This window comes from Hemiscyllium ocellatum, chromosome X, assembly GCF_020745735.1.
Source record: "Hemiscyllium ocellatum isolate sHemOce1 chromosome X, sHemOce1.pat.X.cur, whole genome shotgun sequence".
Classification (NCBI taxonomy): Eukaryota; Metazoa; Chordata; class Chondrichthyes; order Orectolobiformes; family Hemiscylliidae; genus Hemiscyllium; species Hemiscyllium ocellatum.
The window spans coordinates 8,983,008-9,003,765 of NC_083453.1; the positions used below are offsets into that span (position 1 = coordinate 8,983,008).

A 20,758-nucleotide genomic window follows, 5' to 3' on the forward strand; every position below is an offset into this window, starting at 1 on the left:
ACCAATAGATATCTGGAGACAAACTACATTAAGGAATTATGGGATAGCATGGGAAAGTGGTGCTGTCATAAATGATCAGCTCTGATCTAACTGAATGGAAAAGCAGGCTTAAGGGACTGAATGGCCTAGTCCTGCTCTTATCTTCTTGACATTAACTCTGTTCCTCTCACCATGGATACTGCCTGACCTGCTGAGCATTTCCAGCATCTGGAGTGTTTTGCTTTGGGAAAAAAATGGGATGGCTGCTCCTGTGTTTGAACACAACTTGTAGCAGTGAGAATCAAATCACTTGGGCAGTAATGGCACGTCATGGCCTTCAAAAACGGAACACTGAGGAGAAAAGAAACGTTCCTTCAGCCTCAGCAAGAAGAGAATTGAAACCAAATGATTATTTATGAAAGAGCAAGACAGAAAACAACTCCGAAATGAATCCGCAATATGTGCACCTGTTTTGGAGACCCTGTTTCCACTCTTACTACTGCCAATGCTATCCCCTCGAGTCAGGATGGAGATTCCACTGAAGCTGCTTGCTTTAGTTACAGGCGGCTTCAGACTGCGGTTGGAGCTGTCAGAGTCCGTGCTACTCCACGGCCGAGGCTCGGAGGACTTCAGTTCATTCTCAGTGCTGCTTTGACGACTGCTAGAAGCTCTGCTTAGGCACTCTCGGTTTCCTCTGCAACAACGGAGACATGAATCAATGACCTGCTGAAAAGTCCTCATGGCAGCAAAGTACTCTGTTTTCTGCATTATTCCATGGGGATTCATCTTTGCTTCAATGCAAGTGTTTCTCGTTTTAACAGAATTATAAGCCTTTTGTTTCTTGTACACTTGAAACATCAAAAAGCCTATCAAGTATTGCACAAACTTTGCCACAATGATATGGTTGGCGGTGCTTTTCAAGTCTTCATGCCCAGTATTTTCACAAATGCAACAAACAAACAAAAATATCGGCACATCAAACACAAAAAGTGCTTCTTTAGATCCATCTATCTATTCTAGGAAAACTCCACAGAAGGAGCTGAATCCAAGAAGTGACGGGGATTTGGAAACAGGCAACATTGTGTAAACCAAGCATCTCATTGCCCTACATAGCATATCCTGTCAACAAAAATATATTGCCTCACTTTAAAACCAACCTGTCATAATAAATTATAAATACACCTACAAATATGAATACTTGGTAAAGGGGCGAACAGAGCTCAAAAGTGCAAAATTGTCAATGCACGTATTCAATAGAAGCTGCATTTATGTAGCATCTTTAACACTGTAAAACATCCTTAGGCATCTTATAGGAGCACGATCAAATAAAATTTGTCATCAGCTAAATAAAGAGATATTAAGACCAAACTGTCAGTCAATTGGTAGGACATAAGAAGTTTTGTAAAGGAGAAGTTCAGGCAGGGAATTTAGAACTTAGAACCTTGATGAGTGAAAGCACGGCTGCCATTGATGGAGTAATTAAAATTCGGGATGCACAAAAAGCCAGAATAGATAATGGCACAGGGTTGTAGGGCTGGAGGAGATTAAAGATAGGAAAGAGCGACACCATGGATAGTTCAGAAAACATGTATGAGAATTTTAAAATCAAGGCACTGCTTATTTAGGAAGCAACAAAGCAGCAATTGGTGAATGGAATTTGACAAGGATGGAGCTGGTGACATTAGAACAAAGTCTGTGGAAGACTCCCAATATTTAATTGGACAAAATTTCTGCTCATCCTTTACTGGATGTCAGATAAACAGTGACAATTTAAAGGAAGTGGAGGAATCAAGGGAGGTGTTGGAGAGGTGGAGTTGGGCATTGTCAGCATACACGTGGAAACTAATTGAGCTTTTTGTGATGTTGCAGATTAGAAATCGGAAGGGGTCCAAGGATTGAACCTTGGTGGACAACAGAAGTAACAGCACACGAGTTGGAAGAGGAGACGATGCAGGTGATCCTCTGGCTTCGACTTGATAGCTAAGAATGGAGTCTAGTGTTAACTCAGTTGGGCAAAAATGGACAGGGACCTGAGATAGTGTGGTCAATCGTGTCAAAAGCTGTAGTAAGATGAGAAGGACAAGGAGAGATAGTTAAGGTTTGTCACAGATAATGTTAAGACATTTACAAAGCCTCAAACTATTAATATGCTTACAGCCATACTTTTCTTCAATGCTGATCAAATATAATATTGCCACAACATAAAGCCAGCAGAGTGAATTTAAACGGATACAATAAGTTGCAGTAGGTAAACCCATAAATTAATTCAATTATATGCAAACAGCTGCAACATGACCTCCCAACTCCTACACTCAATGCTCTGACCAATACGCCATTATAGTAGCCTACTTCTCACAGACTGACTAAAATACACTGCAATCGTTCAAAAAAAATTCACTCAACTATGGCTGATCTCAATATAATTCTGACTTCCTATAAAATTTATATTTGCCACTTATGTGCAATACAAGATACCAAGGAGGAGAGGAAAAATAAACTATCAAGAATACATTGGAGTCAGTTTGAGGTAAGTTATTACAACCAGATAAAGGGATCTCTTGACTACCCTCATAGACAACCTGGAACCCTCAACAAGAACACCAGAGCACAAAAGGGCACTTTTTTTTCCTGATATAGTTAATTATTCAACACAAAAAAATCATCACTGTGATTTATAGACTTATAGGGATGTATAGCATGGAAACAGACCCTTCGGTCCAACTCGTCTATGCTGACCAGATATCCCAACCTAATCTAGTCCCATTCGCCGGCACCCGGCCCATATCCCTCCCCAAACCCTTCCTATTTGTGTATCCATCCAAATGCCTTTTAAATGTTGCAATTGTACCAGCCTCCACCACAATGGCAGGTCATTCCACACACACACCACCCTCTGCATGAAAAAGTTGCCCTTAGGTCCCTTTTAAATTTTTCCCCTTTCCCCCTAAACCAGCACACTACAGTTCTGGACTGCCCCACCCCAGGGAAAAGACATTGCCTATTTATCCTATCCATGACCCTCATAATTTTATCAATCTCTATAAGGTCACCCCTCAACCTTCGACGCTCCAGGGAAAACAGCCCCAGCCTGTTCAGCCTCTCCCTGTAGCTCAAATTCTCCAACCCTGGCAAATTCCTTGTAAATCTTTTCTGAACGCTTTCAAGTTTCACAAAATCCTTCCAATTGAAAGGAGACCCAGAACTGCACGCAATATTCCAACAGTGGCCTAACCAATGTCCTGTACAGCTGCAACATGACCTCCCAACTCCTACACTCAATGCTCTGACCAATAAAGGAAAGCATACCAAATGCCTTCTTCACTATCCTATCTACGTGCGACTCCACTTTCAAAAAAACTAATGAACCTGCACTCCAAGGTCTCTTTTTTCAACAACACTCCCTAGGACCTTACCATCAAATGTAGAAGTCCTGCTAAGATTTGCTTTCCCAAAATGCAGCACCTCACATGTATCTAAATTAAACTCCATCGGTCACTTCTCAGCCCATTGATCCATCTGATCAAGATCTTGGTGTATTCTGAGGTAACCTTCTTCGCTGTCCATTACACCTCCAATTTTGGTGTCACCTGCAAATGTACTAACTATACCTCCGATGTTCACATCCAAATCATTTATATAAATGACGAAAAGTACTTAAGTAAAGAAAAACTGGAAATTAATTAACCAGTTTAAAAAAAAGAATTTGTTCAGCCAGTTTTGGCAGTATAAACTCATGTACTTTCATATAGAGACCAGCAAAGAACAAAACATTGTCAGTGAGAGAAGAGTAGATGGAACAATGACAAACACGTTGCAAAGCCATCCAATGATAAACAAGCATGCACTGGCTCTTTAAGAAGCTAGAGCTCCAAATAAATAATTGAATACCTAAAAAGCTGCCTCCTTTTTTGCAAACTAGAAGAACTGCCTTCTTTGGAGACTCTGTTGATTGTATTAGAAAGATAAATGTATTTCTAAAGGTTTGGGACATTCTTTGAATTAAAAGAAGTAAACTACATGCACAAGTACCGCGCACACTGACACTGACCTGCTTTCCATCAGATAGCCATTGTAAGATGACTGAAAGAGAAAAGAGAGTATTTTACAAATCTTAAACAGTGAATTACCCAAAGACCTTAAGCTTTCTTTTATGGGTGAAAAACACTCTACACACAGTATGTATCATGGCTCTCCATCACCATCACATGGTGAGATGGCGATGTTGTAGCAATGTTATTGGACTAGTAATCCAGAGGCCCAGGCTAATGCATTGATGACATGGGTTCAAATCCCATCTGGTGGAATTTAAATGGAAGAATTAAAGAAAAACCTGTAACTTAAAGTTAGTCTAATGGTCACCATTACTTGAGACTATCTTTGATTAATGTAAAAGCCCATCTGGTTCACTGGGGGGGAAATTCGCCACCTTACTTAGTCTGGAATATGTGACTCCAAACCTACAGCAATGGAGCTTACTCATACCTGCCCTCTGAAGTGACCTAAAATTTAAGAGCAGTTAGTGACAGACAACAAATGGTGTCGCCAGTGATACCCGCAATGTATCAATGATTTTTAAAATTATTCACATCAGATATTCTGCAGTTCTACGGCATGCCTTGAAAATGAGCAAAGATCTCCTGTTGGCCTGGTCAATATTCTTCCCTCAATGAGTGCCACTAAAGGACTGAACTTATTGGAATTTACAGTTTTTCATCATGTGCAAAATGCCTTCCATGTCTGCCTGTAATAACTGTATGACAAGATAATTAATTGGATATGAAGCCCTTTGGGAGACATCAGAATGGTATGATAAATTACCAAACATGCAAAAGCTTTGCTGGATATATTTTGCATCACCCGACTAATTCAAATTCAAATTGACAAACAAGCAGGGAAACTATCTAATTTAAATTCTCATTATTGTAAATGGATTGTTAAAAATAAGGTTCTATACTCTGCTTATCATATAATCGAGATTCATTTTCACTAATTATTATTCTACAGCTTTTCAAAGTAGAATAACCACGTCACAAGTAACTACCATGGGCTTACTTCTCGAGCAAATATGCGATCTCGGACTCGCTGATACTCTTCTTCTCTTTCTTCTATCGATTTGCTCCTTCGGTCATCTCGCAAAGGGACTCTCATCTGTAATAGGGTAGAGTAGAGAAACTTTGAAACTGTCTTGTATGAAAGACTGCCTCCCAACATTTAGCTGTCAGTTCAACAAGGTAAAGAACTGCCAAAGCATAATCTTTCTGAAAAATTAATAGTTAAAAGTAGTCTGCAAGCTGTGGCCATTAATCTATGGGTACTAAAACTTTATTTACATGGTGTAACTGCCTCAATTAAACACAAAACAAAAATGAAATGACACTGCTTGCCAGTTGAGCAATCTGAGAGTAATTGAGTGTGTGATTCCCAGTGCTCTATTTGTAGCAAAACTATAAATGACTTTAAATTGCCAACTAATTTCTTCTAAAATGCAGTTTTAATGCTGTGATTGTGTCTTCAGCAAGTTACCCAACGGCTATCCTCAATTTTTCTTCAGTATTCCATATGGTCTATTTCCAGTTTTCCTCAATCAGTCCTTTTCCATCGTCTAGCTCTTCCACTACTGTCTTGCATCATTCCACTTCTGTCTGTACAATCACAGCCAATATATCTCCAGTAGTTTTTACTCTCACTCTGCAATGCCCCAAGAACTTATCCTTGGTTCCCCTTTCGTCATTTATATGGTCCCCCTTACGGACATCATCCATAAGGACAAGATCAATTTTGTCAACACCCTGATAACATCCAGCTCAACAATTGCCCTCAACCCTTTGTGGAGCATCAAATTCCTTCCATTATTTCACTATCTACAATCACCTCAGTAAAGTTCACTCCATCATCACCGTTTGTCAAGCTAGCTGCTGAGACCATCTTTGACTGTGAGAGCTTCAAACTCGACATTTTACCCAACACTGACAAAAATCACTTTTCTCCCAGACGTCTTCAACATTATTCAACTCTACCATACTGCCCACAAAAGTTTTATTTGTGATTTTGTCACCTGTGGACTCAATTAATTCAATACTCTCTCTTCCAATTCCATCCTCCAAAATCTCGATGTTCAAAAGATACATGAGTATTTAACATGTTCTGCAAAATGTGCTTAAGGCGATTAATGTCAATTTAAAGTCAACAATACAATAAATGTGTTACTAAAACACATCTTACTTGAGAGAGAGAGAGAAAAATTTTAAAACACGTGCTGCAAATACACCAATGGCTGTTTGTAGTACAAGGGCTCATGTTTCAATGGGACCTTTGTCAAATTCTTTGCATTCACAGCAATTTTGGATATAATTTTCTTCTTTGCAAAGTAATATTGTCGAAAGGTCCTTGAGGTACTGCTCAAGTGGATTCTTAAAACAACCCTGTTGCATGAGATGGTAACTCGCACATGTTTTCCCACCCCATCTATTCCCTCTTATACAAGTCCCCTTACATAGAAAGTAAGAGTTCTCCAAGTACATCCAACACAAGAGAGAATGATGAAACAAACAGGACAGCCATTTTACAAGGATGGAAGCATTTGTTCTTTCTCTTGCTTTACAGTAAATTATCTCCTCACGACACACGAACTCACCTGGTTGTCATCTTTGTCTAGACTCGTGTCGTCTCTTTTCAAGATAAATCTCTTTTGAAAATCCATACTCTTCTCATCTTTTATATGATCTGAAAACCTCTGTTCTGGTCTATGGTGGGATAAAATAAAGACCTTAAAATTATAAACCATCAGGTTTCAGTTAAACACTGAGAAGGTCAACCACAAATTCCCTATCCTTGTTACTTATTCCATTCCCCTCCTTGACCAAACCTGACCAGTTTACCTTGCTTGACCTCAAATCAAATTTTCAACACCATATTAGCTACTGCAGGCTCAACAGTCTGAATGATGTATCCCTGCTCCTAAGTTTCTTCACAACTGCTAACCTCCAGCTCCAAAGCATTCCTAGTCTCCACCCTAATTCAGTCCAAGTGCCACTGGTGTCCTTGTCCATACTTTTACTGTATTTAAATTCAGTTATTCACAAGCTCCCCAGTCCAGTCTCCCATCCATTACCGTCTGTAAATTTTACCCATTTCAAAATTATGTTAGCCAACTCCAATTCCACACTAAGTTCCACACAGCCTCTAAAATCTTTCATTTAAATGTTTGTTCTTATGTTTAAATCTCTTCACGACCTTCTGCAGCCTCCTCAAATCCTATAACCTCCTCAGCAACCCCCAGAGATTGCTGCTTATCTAACTCAGACTTTCTGTGCACATCAACACCCACTTCTTCATTCCACTGATGGCAGGGGTGTGCACTTACCTGACTAAGACTAGACCCAGGTTCCTCTACAACCCTCTCGTTTTTCTTTTCCAAAGAGGATTTTAAAATTCCATCTCTTTGTCCAAACCCGTAGCCACCTGTCCCAATATCTACCTTGTTCGGTATCCTTGTTCGTACGTGAGAAACAAGTTGCAATTCTAAAACAAGCCTGAGTTAAATATATCCCCATCAACACCAATTATTTTTTTAAAAAGTAAAATTCACAGAATTGTCATTCAATAATATCCTGGATGGGGAAGAGAGGAGTAATGTCTTCAATATATTGGGAGAAAAGTATCAGTGCATCTCCTTTATTAAGTGGAAAGAATGTTTCCAATTGGAGAAGTCAAAACTAGGGGCCATATATACAAGATAGCGAACGATAAGTGCAATATGGAAATGTATTATAATTAATCATTAATTTATAATTTATTTACTCTGTGGTTAAAATTTGGGGCTCACGACTACAGAAAGAGGTTGGACAAATATGTCAGAGGCTTTCAAAAGGAAAGTAGACAAGTACAGACAGGTGGAGAAATTAGACTAGTTGAGTTGCTCTTGTGGAAATCCGGCACAAACGTGATCGACCCAATGGTCTTGCTCCGTGCTGTAACCATCTGATGGTTCTACGATTAAGAGATGCCTGTATTTGCACAAGTCCACCAGTAGTAGCACTGAATTTGAAAGAGAAGACAAAATCGGATGTAATGGTGTTACAGTTAAGTAAAGGTAATTATGAGGGCATGAGAGAGGAACTGACGAAAATAGACTGGAAGCAGAGTCTAGCGGGGAAGACAGTAGAGCAAAAATGGCAGGGGTTGGTGGGTATAATTGAGGACACTGTACAGAGGTTCATCCCCAAGAAAAAAGATTATCCGGGGAGGGATTCGACAGCCATGGCTGACAAAGGAAGTCAGGAAATGTATTAAAGAAAAAGAGATCCTATAAAGTGGCCAAGAGCAGTGGGAAATCAGAAGATTGGGAAGGCTACAAAAACAAACAGAGGATAACAAAGAGAGAAATAAGGAAGGAGAGGATCAAATGTGAAGGTAGGCTAGCCAGTAATATTATAAATGATAGTAAAAGTTTCTTTCAATACATCAGAAATAAACGACAGGCAAAAGTAGACATTGGGCCACTTCAAACTGATGCTGGAAGCCTAGTGATGGGAGATAAGGAAATAGCTGGAGAACTTAATAAGTACTTTGCATCAGTCTTCACAGTGGAAGACGAGTAATATCCCAACAATAAAAGGGATTAAGGGGGCTGAGTTGAGTATGGTTGCCATTACAAAAGAGAAAGTGCTAGAAAAGCTAAAAGGTCTTAAAATTGATAAATCTCCTGGCCCCGATGGGCTACATCCTAGAGTTCTGAGGGAGGTGGCTGAGGAAATAGCGGAGGCATTGGTTGAGATCTTTCAAAAGTCATTGGAGTCAGGGAAAGTTCCAGATGATTGGAAGATCGCCATTGTAACCCCCTTGTTCAAGAAAGGATCAAGACAAAAGATGGAAAACTATAGGCCAATTAGCCTAACCTCGGTTGTTGGTAAAATTCTAGAATCCATCATTAAGGATGAGGTTTCTAAATTCTTGAAAGAGCAGGGTCAGATTAGAACAAGTCAACATGGATTTAGTAAGGGGAGGTTGTGCCTGACAAACCTGTTGGAATTCTTTGAAGAAGTGACAAGTAGGTTAGACCAGGGAAACCCAGTGGATGTGGTCAATCTAGACTTCCAAAAGGCCTTTGATAAGGTGCCACACAGGAGGCTGCTGAGCAAGGTGAGGGCCAATGGTGTTCAAGGTGAGCTACTGGTATGGATTGAGAATTGGCTGTCTGACAGAAGGCAGAGAGTTGGGATAAAAGGTTCTTTTTCGGAATGGCAGCCGGTGACAAGCGGTGTCCCGCAGGGTTCAGTGTTGGGGCTGCAGCTGTTCACGTTATATATAAATGATCTGGATGAAGGGACTGGGGACATTCTAGCGAAGTTTGCCGATGATACAAAGTTAGATGGACAGGCAGGTAGTACTGAGGAAGTGGGGAGGCTGCAGAAGGATCTAGACAGTTTGGGAGAGTGGTCCAGGAAATGGCTGATGGAATTCAATGTGAGCAAATGCCAGGTCTTGCACTTTGGAAAAAAGAATACAAGCATAGACTACTTTCTAAACAATGAGAAAATTCATAAAGCCAAAGTACAAAGGGATCTGGGAGTGCTAATCAAGGATTGTCTGAAGGTAAACATGCAGGTTGAGTCTGTGATTAAGAAAGCGAATGCAATGTTGTCATTTATCTCAAGAGGGTTGGAATATAAAAGCACCGTTGTGCTACTGAGACTTTATAAAGCTCTAGTTAGGCCCCATTTGGAGTACTGTGTCCAGTTTTGGTCCCCACACCTCAGGAAGGATATACTGACACTGGAGCATGCCCAGTGGAGATTCACACGTATGATCCCTGGAATGGTAGGTCTAACATACGAGGAACGGCTGAGGATCCTGGGATTGTATTCATTGGAGTTTAGAAGATTAAGGGGAGATCTAATCGAAACTTACAAGATAATACATGGCTTGGAAAGGGTGGACGCTAGGAAATTGTTTCCGTTAGACGAGGAGACTAGGACCCGTGGACACAGCCTTAGAATTAGAGGGGGTCAATTCAGAACAGAAATGTGAAGACATTTCTTCAGCCAGAGAGTGGTGGGCCTGTGGAATTCATTGCCGCAGAGTGCAGTGGAGGCCGGGACGCTAAATGTCTTCAAGGTCGAGATTGATAAATTCTTGATGTCACAAGGAATTAAGGGCTACGGGGAGAATGCGGGTAAGTGGAGTTGAAATGCCCATCAGCCATGATTGAATGGCGGAGTGGACTCGATGGGCCGAATGGCCTTACTTCCACTCCTATGTCTTATGGTCTTATGAATTGCACAAGTTTCACTGACCCAAAACCTCAGTCCAGTATCTATGGTTTGCTCATCGGAAGGAATGGCATCCTCAACCCTATTATTTGAAACTAAGAGAAAAACTTGGAGGGAATCAACAATACAACCAATAAAAACTTAGTTATATTTCTAAAGCATTCCCACATGAAACCTGGCGCAGTGGACACACAGCCTTTGTCTCTGTGATAGATCAACCTTACTCTATACAGAAAGGTGCTTTCAAATATTTCATGCATGGGTTCATGCATACATGATAGTCAGTATACTGCCTGAAAAAAGCATACTTCCCTTAAAAAGTCACACGCAGCTCCCCAATTTCCAAACATATTCCCACATTGTTTTTATCCAGAAATATCCAGTTAGTTTCAGGCACAAATGCGTTTTGCAAACATCTTTTCTGTTCTCATTAAAGGAACTGCAATTCAATTAAAGGGTGGCAAGTAGGGCTAACAATAGAAAGAAACTAATTGCTGTTCATGCAATGTAGTGCACATTATTACTACATCGGGGGGGGGGGGGGGTCTCTATTTGCACAATGCAATCTTGTCATATTCATATAGTCATGCTGGACAAAAAAATGATCTTTTCAGTGCCAACAGTCGACCACAATAAAACTTGTAAAAATGTGAACTGGGCAAGATCAGGGTGCAGCATATGCAACACTCGTAAATGTATCCAAGTGGAAGAAAAGACTAGATCCAAATGTGGAATTAATGAATGAGAAATTTTAACCTGCATACAGCATAGCCATTCCACCATTCTTCCACCATCCCAAAAATTAAGTGGATTTAATAAAAAGAAAAATCACTATAACCAGCAACTTTGAAAGGGACATGCAAACAGTTACTCAGTAATTGGCCAGTAAAGTAAATGCCCACTCTAAATATGGCCACCATAATAGTTGATGGCCGAATCGCAATGGTGGGAATTTCACTGAGAAACGCATGCAAGAATGGTTTTTAATCACAATATACTTACATTCTTGTATTTACTGTCTTATTAATTATAACAGCTTTTCCAGTTTGGTCAACATTGTGATCCATTCCAAAGTACGCAGCCACCCTGTGTAAGAGCATTCTGTGGTAGGAGGTCATCTGAGGAAATTTTTTGTACTGATTGCTGCAAACAACAAAGTTAAATAAAATGTCTTGCACACAAGCTGTAACTACAACGCCTTCATTTTGATGAAGCTGATTTTATAAAATAAGGAATGAAACAAGAGAGATTAACACTATTTCTTGACTTTGAATGTTTAATCCAGGCTCATTCCTCCAGTGGAGAAACAAAGAGATGTTGCATTGTTGCAGATATCATTCTGAACCCCATCCTTGTGGCAAGTAAATGTTAAAGATCTGATTGCACTACGAGAAGGGCAGGGAGTTCTCCCAATATTCTGGACAACACCAAAACAGATGAACTGGTAATGTGTGCAGGTCTATACTCTGCTCAAATTAGCTGCCATGTCAGCGACTGCACTTGAGAAATAACTTTTTGGCTCAACAGAGCCTTGGGAAGTGATATGGTGCATTATGAATTTGGGGTTATTATATTCCAGTGGTCAGCCATATGCTTGCTTATTTACCAAGTCGTACCTTTAATGCTAAGGGAAAATAACATGCTAGCCTACTTATTTTGCTTAGTTTATAGTTTTTACAACTTTACATGAGAAATTTATGACACCTTCATTTACTCAAAATTCTGAAGCAGTAGGAAATCATAGGCATAGGAAGTAATAGCAAGAAAGTTCACAAGAGTAAAACATCAAAATCCCTGATTGAAATCAATAACCGAATAAACTAATTTATGCACACACAATTTCTTGACTTACAAGCCTAAATCTTCTTACAATTGGATCATTGACTGCTGGATGATTGAATAAGACTTTTGAACTCATCTGAAGACCTTTAGAAACACTGTCAAGACTGCAACACTCCAGCAATGTTTATTTTACTTTGTAAATTTTCTGAGGTCAACAAAAAAAAACAAAGTGCTGTGATGCTCTACCTTACTGGACACCAGCAAAAGGAAGTGCTTGATTATCAGCATCTCATGAGGGATAGCTGCAGAACACAGATGAGGCCCTTTGGCCCTCGATATTATGCTGACCTTTTATCCTACTATAAGATCAAACTAACCTACATACCCTACATGTTACTTTCATCCATATGCCTATCCAAGAGTTGCTTAAACACCCTTAAATGTATCTGATTCTACTCCCACTGCTGGCAGTGCATTCCACACACCCACCACTCTCTGCATAAAGAACCTACTTCTGATATCTCCCATAAACCTTCCTCCAATCTCCTTAAATTATGCCCCCTCATGATAGCCATTTCTGCCCTGGGAAAAAAAGTCTCTGGCTATCCATTCATCATCTTGTACACCTCTATCAAGTCAACTCTCATCCTTCTTCGCTCCAATGAGAAAAGACTAGCTCCCTGAACCTTTCTACATAAGACATGCCCTCCAGTCCAGGCAGCATCCTGGTAAATCTCCTCTGCACCCTCTCTAAAGCTTCCACATCCTTCCTATAAGGAGGTGACCAGAACTGAACACAATATGCTAAGTGTGGTCTAACCAGGGCTAGACAGAGCTGCAGTATAACCTCGTGGCTCTTAAACTCAATCTCCCTGCTTATGAAAGCCAACACCATATGCCTCCTTAACAACCCTATCAACCTGGGTGGCAACTTTGAGGGAACTATAGACGTGGAACCCAAGATCCCTCTGTTCCTCCACACGGCCGAGAATCCTGTCTTTAACCCTGTATTCAAAGAAACCCAAACATATCAATAGAAAGCATCAATAGAAAGAACCGATCCCTGCAGAATACCACTGGTCACCAAGTTCCAGGCTGAATATTTTCCATTTACTACCACCCTCTGTCTTCTGTGGGCCAGCCAATTCTGTATCCAGACAGCCAGATTTCCCTGTATCCCATGCCTCTGTACTTTCTGAATGAGCCTACCATTGGGAACCTTATCAAAAACCTTGCTAAAATCCATACCCACCACATCCACCTATTTTCATCAATGGGTTTTGTCACATCCTCAAAGAATTCAATAAATCTTGGCATGGCCTGTCCCTCACAAAGCTACACTGACTCTCTCTAATCAAGGTATGCTTTCCCAAATAATCATAAATCCTGTCTCTTAGAATCCTCTCCAATAATTTGTCCACCACCGACGTAAGACTGACTGGTCTGTAATTCCCAGTGTTATCCCTATTCCCTTTCTTGCACAAAGGAATAACATTTGCCACTCTCCAATCATCTGGTACTACTCCAGTGGACAGTGTGAATGCAAAGATCATCATCAAAGGCGCAGCAATCTCTTCCCTCACTTCCTGTATGAACCTTGGGTATATCCCGCCAGGCCCAGGGGATTTATCTATCCTCGTGTTTTTCAAAACTTTCAGCACATCCTCCTTCTTAACATCAACATGCTTGAGCCTATCAGCCTGTTTCACACTGTCCTCACAAACGAAAAGGTCCCTCAATAGTGAATACTGAAGTAAAATATTCATTAAATGACCTCCTTGAACTCCAGGCACAAGTCCCCTCCATTATCCCTGATTGGCCCTGCCCTCATTCTGGCCATTCTCTTGTTCCTCACATAGGTGAAGAACATCTGGAAGTTTTCCTTAATCCAAGGCTTTTTCATGCCCCCTTCTAGCTCTCCTAAGTCCATTCTTCAGTTCCGCCCTGGCTACCTTGCAATCCTCTAGAGCCCTGTCTGATCCTTGCTTCCTCAACCTCAAGTAAGCTTCCTGCTTCCTCTTGACAAGATGCTCCACATTTCTTGTCATCCAAGGTTCTTTCAACCTACCATCCCTTCCTTGCCTCAGTGGGACATATCTGTCCAGTACTACCAGCAAGTGCTCCCTAGGCAACCTCCACATTTCTGTCGTGCATTTTCCTGAGAATATCTGTTCCCAATTTATGTTCCACAGTTCCTTCCCATACTGTTTGCTCCTATCCCTCTCCATGACTAGAGTAAAGGTCAGGGAGTTGTGATCGCTATCAGTGAAATGCTCTCCCACGTGACCTGGTTCTTTGCCGTGCACCAAATCCAATATGGCCTCCCCTCGAGTTGGCCTATGTATATTATATAGAATCCTTCCTGGACACACCTGAGAAAGTCTGCTCCATCCAAACTATTTGTACGAAGGAGGTTCCAATCAATATTAGGGAAGTTGAAGTCACCAATGACAACAACCCTGTTACTTCACATGTCCAAACTCTGCCTCCCAATCTGCTCCTCTGTGTCTCTGTTGCTATTGGCAGATCTATGGAAAACTCCCAATAAAGTGACTGCTTCTTTCCTGTTTCTGACTTCCATCCATGGTGACTCTAGAGACAAACTCTCCTCGACAACCTCTCTTTCTGCAGCTGTGATACTATCCCCAATTAGCAATGTCACTCCTCCACCTCTTATCTCCCTCCCTTTTCCTTTTGAAACATCTAAACTCCGGAACATCCAACAGCCATTCCTGCCCCTGTGATATCCAAGTCTCCCTAATGGTCACAACATCATAGCTCCAATTACTGATCCATACTCCAAGTTCATCACCCGCATTCCTAACACCTCTTGCGTTAAAATGGACACACTTCAACCCAATAAATTGACTGCAACTTCGCCCAATCAACTGTCTATCCGTCCTCTCAGTCTCTCTGCACGCTGTATCTGCCTGTTCACCAGCTACTCCATCCTCTGATCTGTAGCTCTAGTTCCCAACCCCTGCCAAACTAGTTTAAACCTTCCTGAAGAGGCCTAGCCAACCTCCGGCCCAGGATATTGTATCCCTCCAGTTCAGGTGCAATCCATCCTCTTTTTACAGGTCCCACCTTCCCCAGAAGGTATCCTAATTATCCACATATCTGAAGCCCTCCCTCCTACACCAGCTCTGCAGCCATGTGTTCAGCTACACTCACTCTCTGTTCCTGCCTCACTAGCACATGGCACCAGTAGCAACCCTGAGATTACTACTCTGCTCGTCCTGCCTTTTAGCTTCCAACCTAACTCCCTATATTCACTCTGCAGGTCCTCATGCCTTTTCCTAGCTATGTCTAGCTGCTCAGCCTTCCCTTTAAGACGACAAAGGAGGAGGACATAGAGCCACACATAGTCGTAACAACAACTGCAGAGGAGCGAGACAGGAGGGTAAGTGGACTTTGTAACTCCTAGGAGTCCAGGATACTTCTCACCTCCAGAACTTAATCCTTGGATGTTTGTGCTCATTCCCTTGCTCTCAGCGCCATTTGAAACATGTCTGAAATAGCAGACTTGACCACTTAGTGCAGCTGAGTGCATACAGTCCCCATATAGCACTCAATAGCTAGTTTAACATTTCCAGTCATGTTTAATTAATGTCATCAGCAATTAGGGTTAAAGTCGCATGCTAAATCCAGACTCTCAAAAGCTGTATCTTATTAACACAGAACCTATCTAGTACGTGTTTCTGGAGTTCTTGTGGCACAGTGGTAGTGCCTCTACCCAGAGCCAGAAGCCCCAAGCTCCAGTCCCACCTGCTCCAGAGGTGTGTTATAATGTGCCTGAATAGGTTCATTATAAAAGGATCTCCAGTCCCTGTTTCCACCCTTGTAGCAAAATAACCTCATTATTCGGGACTGCATATTTTCTTAGCTGAAAGCAAAAAATGATGAAATTAACTTTAAAAATGTTATTCACATGTAAAATATCTTCCAATATGCAATGCAACTTGACTATAACTTGTTTTCATTGACACACTTTTCACACAGACAGCAATAAGTTACTTACTTATTATCACCGATGAAGTCCAGAATTTCTTGTTCTAATTTTAGCAGCATCATCCTGTCCCTAGAAGATACAATCATTGATTTACACATAATAATTGACATAATGCAGTAAAATTGAGAAATACATGCACAAAGTAACTAGCATGATTTCCTAGTGTCACCACCATAGGGACAATTAACTTTAAAACAAAATTGAACTTGCAGTTGATAGCTGAAAGGCCACCACAAGGTTTTACATTTTAAGACTTTTACTGAAACGAACAGACTAACTGCATAACTGACTAAACATTGCTGTTGTAGTCAACTTGTAAGCTACAAGTATAGAAACAGAAATTTCCCCTTTACCTTTTAACCAAGATAATCCATCTCAATTTAGTTCACACTGTCCTTTTAAGTAGTCATTCAACATTTCCCCAATTCAAAGTGATTGTTTAGATCCCAAGGGTTCAATTCTGTTTCTTTCCTAGCTTGGGAACTGTTAACTCTAAAATTATCTTTCGGTGAGAGATTCCATGGAGAATTTTACCACTGGAGCAATCTCAACGCTTCCCCCCGCCCACCCCCAGTCACAGCACATTGGCCAAGCCAGTACAAGAGAGTGGGAACTTCCAATACAAATTCTGCCGAACACAAATCAAGCATCTGCAATCTGTGGTATCAGCTTTAAAACTTTGTGACAGAGCCTGGTTCTGCCCATCATGGCGAATGTCTGTTAAATGCTCCTTTAGGCACTCTAAAAATTAAACTCTTTTCAGACAAAGACACGAATATGCACTTTTAAAAAAGTATTTGCATATTAAACATTTTTTAGCAGATTAAAACACTTGACTACTGAAAACAACAGTGTCACCAGTAAATTGCAGCTGTATAATTTGGAGATGCATTTGTTGGACTGGGGTGTACAAAGTTTAAAATCACACAACACCAGGTTATAGTCCAACAGGTTTATTTGGAAGCACTAGCTTTCGGATGCTGCTCCTTCATCAGGTGGCTGTGGGGCACACAATTGTAAGACACAGAATTTATAGCAAAAGTTTACAGTGTGATGTAACTGAAATTATACATTGAAAAATACCTTGTTTGTTAAGTCTCTCGTCTGTTAGAAAGACCACGATAGTTTCACTTCTTCCATATGTAAATCATAAAACTTTTTTGAAAAGTTACATTCTCAGGTTCGCTTTAACAATTGGTGTCAGTCCAGAAAAAATGTTGAAGGTGTTAGCCCCCTGTGTTCCCTGTCTGTGCCATCATGTTTAGACTGATTCTAATCTAAAAAATGAGTTAACAGAGTCTTACATGGATTCATGCAGTTTTTGAGCAAAGTACAATGCAACTCTGCAAGTACAAGTTCACCCCACAAATGTATAAGTGTGTGTGTGCATGTGGGATTGTGTGTGTGTTTGGGGTGGGGGTTGTGAGTGTCTGTGAGAATGTGTGTGTGAGTGTGTAAAGGGGCCTAAGTCTGTGAGAAGGTGCACGTGGGAGTGTGAGTGCATATAGTGCAATGGTGGTCATCTGTAGTGTGACATGAGCCAAAGGTCCTGGTTGAGGCCCTCCCTATGGGAAGCTCGGTACCCAAAATGAGGGCCTCAACCGGGACCTTGGGTTCATGTCACACTACAGGTGACCACCATTGCACTGTATATACACACTCCCATGTGCATCTTCTCACAGACAGGCCCCTTTACACACACACACACACACACACACACACACACACACACACACACACACACATTTGTGGGGTGAATTTGTACTTGCAGAGTTGCATTGTACTTTGCTCAAAAACTGCATGAATCCATGTAAGACTCTGTTAACTCACTTTTTAGATTAGAATCAGTCTAAACATGATGGCACAGACAGGGAACACAGGGGGCTAACACCTTCAACATATTTTCTGGACTGACACCAATTGTTAAAGTTAACCTGAGAATGTAACTTTTCAGAAGAGTTTTGTGATTTACATATGAAAGAAGTGGAACTATCATGGTCTTTCTAACAGATGAGAGACTTAACAAACAAGGTATTTTTCAATGTATAATTTCAGTTGCATCACACTGTAAATGTTTGCCAAAAATTCTGTGTCTTACAATCGTGTACTCCACAACCACTTGACGAAGGAGTTGCACTCTGAAAGCTAGTGCTTTCAATTAAACCTATAGCCTGGTGTTGTGTGATTTGTAACTTAGCAGTTGTATAAAATTAATTTCCCTCAGGCTGTGTGCTATTAACTAGTATGGTCCAGCAGCAATGCTGGAGACTACCTAGAAACAGGGAAGAGGTGATGGTTACAAGCTCTTTAAGGAATAATTGGGTCGAGTGTGAGTGGCTGTATACATAAGGTATCCCTATGGCACAGTGGACAGTGGCAATGTCCCTATCTCTGAGCCAGGAGGCTTGGATTCAGGCCACACCTGTCCTGGTGTTTGTTTTCATTCATTCACAGGATGACTTGTCCCAGAGGGCAGTTAAGAGCCAACCACATTACTGTGCAGTTCAGACCAGGTAGGGATGGCAGTTTCCTTCCCTAAAGGACATTAGTGAACCAGAAGGGTTCTTCTCAACAGTCAACATTTTCATGATCATCTTTACTCTCAATTCCAGATTTCTATTGAATTCAAATTCCATTATCTGTCATGGTGGGATTTGAACCCAGATCCCTGGAACATTATCTGGGCCTCTGGATTAACAGTCCAACAAGACCACTGGGCCAGCACCCCCACCTGTGTGTCATAATATGCCCATGATTAAAATAAATGCGCGTGGGGTATGCAATCAATAGGTTGCAGTGTCGTGATGAGAGAGTTGGAATAAAACTCTGGCCAGATATCCCTCTGTCCAAACAATCTTTAACATGTGGTATTTAACACAGTAGCAGAAGATGGTTAGTTGTTTACAGGTTAGTTGTTTACAAGTTAAAGAGTAATTTGGAGAAAATTTCACAGATGTGGCTGAATCTAAATGCAAAGATTTGGGGCATGATCAAGCCACAATCAGTGGAAGAATGAAGTAACCAAGTGGACCTAACCCATGAACGTGATTCCTGGGATGGCAGTACTGACATATGAAGAGAGACTGGATCGCTGAGGACTATATTCACCGGAGTTTAGAAGAATAGCCGGGAGGGGGTGAATGTTGGAATCTCAGAAACCTATATATTTTAGCATGACTGATCAGGGTAAACACAGGAAGGATGCCCCTGATAACTGAGGAGTCCAGAGGCAGGGGTAATAATTCAAGGATACGGACTGAGATGAGAAGCATTTTCTTTACATAAATGAGTGGTGAGACGGTGGAATGCTTTGCAACAGAAAAAAAGGTTGAGGACAAAGCACAATGTTTTCAAGAAGGTCGACATAATTCTTGGGACAAAAAGGAATGAGGAGAAAGCAGGAATGGGATACAGAATGGTGAAGCAGGTACAAAGGGCATGCTCGAGCTTCTGGTTTCCACCTTCCCATGTACTTCACTGTAAGAGAAACTAGGAAAGGCCTCTGCTCTTTTGCTACATACAAAAATACAACACTGTTAACAATCATGGATTGTGTTTATCAAAAAGATGATTTACTACTGCTTATGAAGTATGGTCAGATTTTGACACACACAGAAAGAGTGAAGGTGTAATTCCATGCAAGAGTACATTATGGAATTCAGCAGGTTGCTCCCAGGACTACAGAAATTCTGTTTGGAAATTCCCCAAATCTATGTTGTCATTTCAGCTGTTTGACTGGGCCAAAGTATCAAAATTAGACAGACTTCATGGACTGAATCTCATCACAATTAGGCAAAGTTTAATTTCATAGAATTTCATGGGTGGGTTTTGCTCTCTGACATCTTGCGAGTTTTTTTGTGATAGCTTACCAAAAAACGCCTCATTAACTACTTGCCACCTATGGTACCCCTCTCATCCTGTGCAAACACATCTTGGCTGGAAGAACTCACCAGCGTCCAGATATCTGGCAACCTTCATCGTTAAAAGGTATTCATGCATCCAGACAAGTACCATCAGAGCTGCCACGCACAGTTTCTGATATTTGCCCCAGACATGGCAGACAAGGGAAGTTGACCCCTCGCCTTATGGTAGATGCTTGGATGGCAGGTGGGTGGTGCAGGAATGTCCTTTTTCTCCAGGACTTCCAGAAGAGGCCACGACATGGCAAGTCTGAGATTGCCGCCTGGGTCAGTACAGTCTTGAGGAACATGCAGCAATATAGGAAGCCAACCAATAATTTCTCCACTTACTCTGTACTTGCTATTTCATATACCTCCCATAAAGGCTCATGCTCAACCACTTACACGATTGCATGCTGAAATTTCCGTCATTTGCTCTCAAACTCCCCAGCTCCCCACACCACTAACCCTGCATGTGTTCTGTGTTGCTGGCTCACTCCCTCAAAAAAAAACTTCACCACTCTTTCCCCCACCTGCACCAACCATAACAGTGTGTCATCCACTTTCATCTCCTTTAGCTCCACCTCTACTCTCAGTCCAGGAAGAAACAGCTCACAACAGGGCGGAAATATCCAAGATAAGTTATGAACTACCCAACATTTGGCTCCTCACCTGTTACAAGAAGAACCTGAGCATGACCATCTGAGTGGCTAACTGGCCCCTGGGCTGGTATCGGAGGCTGCTTTCCACTGTGCTGGGACTCCTGAGCAAAGGCTATTTTCCTTAATTTGCCGGAGAACTGCTGACAACCACAA

At 41.3% G+C, this 20,758-nt stretch overlaps 1 protein-coding gene across 6 annotated transcripts in view; it reads right to left on the reverse strand.

Annotated features, from left to right (window-relative positions):
• The window catches only part of LOC132805866 (R3H domain-containing protein 2), a 273,216-nt gene that overhangs the window by 80,706 nt on the left and 171,752 nt on the right, over window positions 1–20,758 (reverse strand). For all 6 annotated transcript variants that reach the window (XM_060821189.1, XM_060821193.1, XM_060821191.1 and 3 more), the window contains 6 exons: window positions 16,054–16,113; window positions 11,253–11,393; window positions 6,614–6,722; window positions 5,032–5,127; window positions 4,028–4,059; window positions 447–673 (listed from right to left, as the gene is read on the reverse strand). In XM_060821189.1, coding sequence (XP_060677172.1) covers window positions 447–673; window positions 4,028–4,059; window positions 5,032–5,127; window positions 6,614–6,722; window positions 11,253–11,393; window positions 16,054–16,113 — 665 coding nt within the window. The remainder of the gene's footprint in view (window positions 1–446; window positions 674–4,027; window positions 4,060–5,031; window positions 5,128–6,613; window positions 6,723–11,252; window positions 11,394–16,053; window positions 16,114–20,758) is intronic.